Here is a 6987-nt window from a genome sequence, read left to right as displayed (position 1 = left end):
CACACACACACACACACACACACACACACACCTCGAGCTCGGTCTCTTCCTCTGGCAATCCCAGCAGCCCCTTCAGTTCCTCGTCCTCCACTCCTTTGCTGTCTCCTGTGCTGGAGCTGCTCTGCGTCTGTGGTTTCTCTCTCAGCGTGTACTCGCGTGTGGACGGTCCGAACGACATGGTCGAGTCGATCGGCACCTGCTGAGGTTTGTGGGGCTCGAGGTGAATTCTGCCCAGAAATGTGCCATGGGCTAAACAAGGAGAAATCAAGATGAGATGAGAGCAAAACCATTCAGAGTCTGTTGGATGTGATTTGTTGAAGAGCTCTGTGGAGCCGCACTCACTGCTGTTGAGGTCGATGAGGAACACTCTCTTGAGGTGTCTGTGGTAGAGCAGCGCCGCATGCACACGCGAGCACGACTGGTGGTCTACCGTGAAGTCACAGTGCTCAGGGTTCCTCCCAAACAGATAGAACTTCTTCTCATCGATGATCAGCTTCTGCAGGCGACAAGACGAGGGTGTAATATGGGTTATTAACAGTGTTGGGGAGTAACTAGTTACATGTAACGGAATGTAACTGTAACTAAATGTAACTGTTACAGTTACTGAGAAAAAATATGTAATTAAATTATAGTTACTTATGAAAATGTTAAATATTACAAAGGGGGTTACATCTGAATATTTTCACCCACACACCCACATACAGATTTAATTGATTTCTTTCCCAAATTGCATTGACTGCTCTAAAATTTTAAGAGTTTAGGACGCAGAATAGGACACGTTTATATGATAACTGTTTTATTTCCTATTCGGGTTTATGTATATGTTTTTTTTTGTTTGTTTTTTTACGATTAACTGTTAGATGCCAGTGTTTCCTGTCAAAGCTATACAAAGATTTGATTTCAAAAACAGTATTATAGCTATTAAACTATATCTTATGATTTGAAATCTGTATTTAACCTCAAAACGATCTTTAAGTAAAAAGTGGTGCTAAAGTCTGATTTTGTGGCGGCTGTGCTTTAATTAAATTAAAAATTAAATGATTATAATCTTAAATCAAGTGATGAAGGATTCTGAAAGTCTGACAGTAATCAGTGAACTACTGTAAGCTTAACCCTGCCTGCTTTAAATGCTTAACAGTTGAAAACATTCGTTAGAAATTTAGAAAAGTAGTCAAAAAGTAATCAGTTACATTACTTTAATAAAGTAATTGAAATAGTTGCAGGGTATTCAATTATTCAATTAAACAGGGTAACTTGTAATCTGTAACCTATTACATTTCCAAAGTAACCTTCCCAACACTGATTATTAAATATGACACATACAATATTAACCTTCATTAATCATCAAGTAAGTGTTAAAACTGATAGTTTTAATTTCAAAGATGGCTGTTAGTTCACCCAAAAATTAAATCGTCATAATTTATTCGTCCTCAAGTCATTACAAACCCAACTGAGTTACTTTCTTCTGTAGAACAATAAATAAATACACTTTAAAGAACAGTTTTGGTGCCCATTGATTCCCATTGTATGGACAAAAACAATTTTTGCATTGTATGGATATTTCTCAAAATATCTTATTTTATGTTTCACAGAAAAAAAAGTCAGTTTTACTGTTTTTGAATTGAGGGTGAATTAATGATAGCTATTTTTAATTTTGGGTAAACTATCCCTTTAAGTAGACTTATTTTCCACAAAATTTTATTATAAAGATTGCATGCACAAAGAGGAATTTTTAGCTGATGGAATAGAGCTGATAACCATTTTAACTTTTAAAAAATGTAATTAGAATTGAAATCTAAAAAAAACATATTATTTATTAATACATTATTTCTTTCTATAACTTATACAGGCCTAGGAAAATACCAGTTACAATTAGTTATTAAATATCTCTAGGTCTGCCTGTGCTCAATGGAACCAACACTTACTGTCTCAGAATATATATTCACATGAAGGGCAAACAAGTGCACCAGGTCAAAGTTCACGGATCATAATGATAATTTCAATTACTGCTCATTTAACACAGTCTTACCTCTATTAATCTGTCTCCTTTAACCACATCCAGATGGAGTCCAGGTGGAGGTTTCCCTGCCCTGAGATTAAATTAAATTAAAATAACAATTAATGTGACAAAATTCAGTCATTCTCCAGTCTCCTAAACCTTTCATATTTAGTTTAATTTCTATATAGGCTACTCTATGCACAAATGCACGTGTGCATATATTTGTAAGATTGACTAGAGCTGTATATGTCTATTGGCATTTTCTTTTTCTCTATATTTTATTACTATATTGTTATTCATAATTGATAGTCTATTCTCTTTATTATTAGTGTTTCATTACCTTAAATTATATGCGTGTCTGTACTGGAAGCTCCTGACACCATTCCGTGTGTGTGTAAACACACTTGGCAATAAAGCTCTTTCTGATTTCTGATTTTGATATAGATCACAATAAATGAGAATATTTAACTGGAATAATAGCAAAACGGTCTGTATATTTGATGAGACCTGTAAACTGTATTCACCGCTGGATCACATTACAAAATGCATTATTACTATAAATGAGAATAATAATAAAGTCAAAAGAGAGTTCTTAATGCAGTCATGCTGAGTGGTTTGATCTGCTGCTGTGCACTGAGTTTATGTGCCCGCCTCATTCAGGAGTGAAATGCATTGTTTTTATGCATGCATTCATAATCTATTAAGCCGCTCAACAAACATGCATGCAGGACTTTTTTTATTTCTTTAAGTGCAATAACATTGTACTTTATTTTACATCTCACCATGACGGGCAGTCGAAGACAGCTGTGTCTGTGCTTGCATTCGCCGCCATTTTGCCCAGTCGCAGGGAACTCTGGGTAATCCCCGGATTCCGCTGAGGATTGTAGGATTTGTAGTTCTTTCGTTTGACACCTGATGTAGCTCATGGGCTGGTTACTGACTCAACTTTTTCTGCCTTTGTTGTTTGAAAAACAAAATTGTTCTATATAATACCAATATCATACTTTTATATATGTTGTGACGGTATTATTATCTGTGAGAAATTGGAACAGGTTTTAGTAAAGAGACTTTGGACTCCCTAAACAACCCTTAAAACAGCCATTTCAGTCTTAAAGGGGTCATATGATGCGATTTCAAGTTTTCCTTTCTCTTTGGAGTGTTACAAGCTGATTGTGCATAGATAAGATCCCTGAAGTTGCAAAGACTAAAGTCTCAAAACCAAAGAGATATTCTTTAGAAGCGTTTGAGAGAGGTGGGGCATAGAGGACCTACAATAATGTACAGTATTTGAAAAATAATGTGTTTTTTGAACATTAAAGCATGTCAACATATTCTGTTACACCAAATACACAAAATAATGATCTTTAAAAAAGCATCATATGACCCCTTTAATACTTACAGGTCAACTTACATCTGGATCTGCAGCCAGTCTGTTCTGTTCTGTAGAATAGACTTTCCATTGCACTGATGCTGACATTACATCTTGCTTTGATCTTCCAAACTCTTTCTTGAATGCATAAATAATTGGCTTTTTCATTCCTCTGATCTAATGTTCTTTGGGGTCCCTGAGGTCCTTTACCCTTCTATAAAACATTTCTAAGCTGTAAAGTAACCGTTCTCCCAAAAATGAAAATTGTCATTATTTTCTTCATTGAGATATATAATGTTATTGCATGTGCTCAGAAGACATGAACAGAGAATATATAAAAAATAAAAACGTTTAAGATGGTTTTTTTTCCCCCCACAGAGTTACCAACTGGCAAATTTTACAAATGTAAAATTAAAAGGACACAAACAGCTGAAATGTTCTTCAAAATATCTTTGTGTTTTGCAGATTAAAGTCATACAGGTTTGGAACAACATGAGGGCATAGGCGCGGGAAGTGGGGGTGCTGAGGGTGCTGCAGCACCCCGTTTTTTTCTGTTGGCAACTGTTTAACTGTTGGGAATAAAAAAAAAAATCGGAGTGTCGGTTTAGACTAAGTGCAAACCAATGTGTGATTGGGATAGTCAACATTACAAAAGACGGTCATTAAGTGTGTGTTATACTTCTTTTGACGCAATCGACCCGGGTTCGAATCTGCCTTTTGGCGAACTTTTTTCTCCCTTTTCAAATTTCAAATCACATCAGAAAAGCATTTATTTTTAATAAAAATGAAGGAAATAATCGAAAAGTTTAAAATAAATTATGGGGTAGGGTTAGGTGTAGGGAGGGCTTTTGTCCCAATAAGGTGGCATCCATTTAATTGAATGAATTAAAATTAAAATTTACACTCAATAAGTTATTATTGCACACTGTTTTATAATGTATTACAATGCTGAGGTGCAGATAATTGACACTATTTGCAATAAGTAATTAGCAGAATATCCTGCTATTTTAACTATCTATATCTATTTGCACTTAGTGTAAATACTAATAGCATATCACTAAAAAATATACTATTTTCACTTAGTGTAAATAGCATCTATTGCCAAGAAAATATCATCTTTATTTTGTAACTACAGTAACATCTTCTGATTTCTCTCAACATGGGGACAGGAGAGCTGTCAATCAATAAATAGAAAAAAACTTATTTGAAAAAGTAACTCAGATATTCTCTTGTAAATTAAAAAAGTAATGCGTTACATTACTAGTTACTTGAAAAAAGTAATCTGATTACGTAACTCGTGTTACTTAAAATGCGTTACCCCCAACACTGGAAATAATATCAACAATATATACAATATAAGAAGAAAAAATGAAGAAATGCTTTCTTTTATCTGTGATAATGTATTTTAAAGACTCCAGTGGTAAAAAAATTTCAGTTGTTGGAGCATAATGCACACCACAGTGTCTTTACTGTATTTACGGCTCTATAAAGGAATAAAGGAACTATACATTTCTTTAAGTATGCAATGGCATAAAGCTAATGGACAACCTTCCACTTAATAAACACTTTGTAGATGGCTCATTAAAACATAATCTTGGACAACAACACAGAGACTTGCTCTGCATTTCTCAATAAATAAACACTTCAATAAAACATGATTCAAGTAAAAGGTTTATTAATGAAGTCAACCCCAACAATAAATTACACATTCACTTAGAAGATCCCTTCTCATGAAATTCTGTTTATCTTAAAATACTTTACAAGAACACAAAGTGTCTGTGGAAAAAAAAAAAAGAGAGAAAGAAATAAAAGTGAAATAAAAGCACTTTTCATGTCACAGTGCATCACCACCAAGCTCCAGTAGTTGATCGTAAATCAGGTCAGGCTGTCGGACGCTTGGGCGGGAATCTGTGAGCACGGCACTGTGGGAAATATTTCGTAGTGCTGCTTTGAAACCAGATTTTATTTGTTACAAAATTTAAATACAGTCGTTCTCCCAGTTGTAACACACATAAGACCTTCACCCTTCACATCAGTATAACAGATCATCAAGAGTAGACACACTGAAACAGCACAGAAACACACAGAGGGGCATGTAATCATGTCAGCACGCTACTTACAACAACAGCCCACAACACAAACTCAGCAATCATCCAAACAGCACATAAAACCATCAGGAAGTCTGTGCATTTCAGGCGAAGACTGTCATGTACAGTATGTACAGGAGAGCAAAGATACTTGCTGAGAGAAACAATTGTTTTGGGTCATTTTTTATTAGTCAGGAAGGGAAACTCAAGTCAAGTTAAAGTAGGTACGTCTATAAAACACATTTGGGTTGTTCGTTTTAACTCCGTTCACACCGCAATACAAAGCACCCATACTCAAATTTTATGGGTCAGATTTTAACTTTTTAAAAATGTGACCCATATCAGATACTCATCTTAAACTGACCTGTGTGTAAAATACCTTCCCGGTTTTCTCTAATCATGATATATTCAATTATTTTATGAAACTACACAAGCTTTTAAAAGTGTGGGGTCAGTTCTTTTTTTTTTTTTTTCAGCAAAGATGCATTAAATTGAACAAAAGTGACACTAAAGACTATTAAATTAAATACAAATCAAATGATAGTTGTTGTTATGAACCAAAGAGTCCTGAAAAAAAAAAAAAAATCAGTATCCACATAAGCAGCACAAATGTTTCTTGAGCAGCAAATCAGCATATTATTATTATACTGATTTCTGAAGATCATGTGACACTGAAGACTGGAGTAATGATGCTGAAAATTCAGCTTTGATCACAGCAATAAATTACATTTTACAATATGTTAGAGAAATTAAAAAAAAAAAAATCATGCCGACCCCAAACTTTTGAACGGAAGCGTCTATGAAAATATTTCAAACTTTGGACTTCAAGTCATTAATCTACACATTTGAACTTCTGTTATGATTGTTCAAAGCAAGTGTCACAACATCCAAAAGCATTTGGACACTAAAGTTTGAATGTGTTTGCAATATATTTTATATATATGTATACATATATATGCGTTTATTTAGACACAGAACGACCTATATCATATTCAGCACTATATCATATTAAAGCGCAAAAGAAACTACGAACATGCAATGTCGTAGTGATGTCATCAGTTAAGTCATGAAGTTACCAAAAAGTTGATTAAAGCTGCCTTAAAGTATTTGTGAGTCAGATTTAAGAACATGTCTCTGAAATGCAGTGGTTTTCAAAACTGTCCTGGAGCAGCAGCACTGTCTCCCTCATCTAACACACCCGATTCAACTCGTCAGCTCATTAATAGAGCCTCTAAGACTTAAGGTGGGTCAGAAAAGGTAAAGAGATATGAGAAAATATGATGCGTGTCAGATCCGCGTCACGTTCAGCAGCAGCAGCAGCTCTTAAAGGGTTAGTTCACCCAAAAATGAAAATTAGCCCATAAATGACTCACCCTCAAGTCATCCTAGGTGTATATGACTTTCTTCTTTCAGACGAATCCAGCCGGAGTTATATTAAAAATTGTCTTTGATCTTTCAAGCTCTATCATTGCAGTCAGCGGGTGTTGCATGCTTCAGTCCAAAACAAGTTAAATAAAAAGCGCCCATCCATA

The 6987-nt window shown here is 34.9% G+C and overlaps 2 protein-coding genes across 2 annotated transcripts in view; both read right to left on the bottom strand.

The window, feature by feature from the left end:
• LOC107732917 (nuclear inhibitor of protein phosphatase 1-like) overlaps positions 1–2837 on the bottom strand; it is an 8397-nt gene extending 5560 nt beyond the window's left edge. Inside the window, exons 1-4 of the mRNA XM_016544357.1 lie at positions 2782–2837; positions 2030–2090; positions 343–496; positions 32–249 (exon numbers count right to left, since the gene is read on the bottom strand). Of these exons, the coding sequence (XP_016399843.1) occupies positions 32–249; positions 343–496; positions 2030–2090; positions 2782–2831 (483 nt within the window). The 5' untranslated portion in view covers positions 2832–2837. The remainder of the gene's footprint in view (positions 1–31; positions 250–342; positions 497–2029; positions 2091–2781) is intronic.
• Positions 2838–5021: 2184 nt separating this feature from the next.
• The window catches only part of pdik1l (PDLIM1 interacting kinase 1 like), a 27706-nt gene continuing 25740 nt past the window's right edge, over positions 5022–6987 (bottom strand). Inside the window, exon 4 of the transcript XR_001638921.1 lies at positions 5022–5290. The gene's annotated coding sequence lies outside the window, so the exon portion shown is untranslated. The remainder of the gene's footprint in view (positions 5291–6987) is intronic.

Source organism: Sinocyclocheilus rhinocerous, unplaced genomic scaffold (assembly GCF_001515625.1).
Source record: "Sinocyclocheilus rhinocerous isolate Xijiao unplaced genomic scaffold, SAMN03320098_v1.1 scaffold1300, whole genome shotgun sequence".
In the NCBI taxonomy this organism is placed as follows: domain Eukaryota; kingdom Metazoa; phylum Chordata; class Actinopteri; order Cypriniformes; family Cyprinidae; genus Sinocyclocheilus; species Sinocyclocheilus rhinocerous.
The sequence above is the reverse complement of the archived record's forward strand: the minus strand, read 5'-3'. Positions and strand labels throughout refer to the sequence as shown.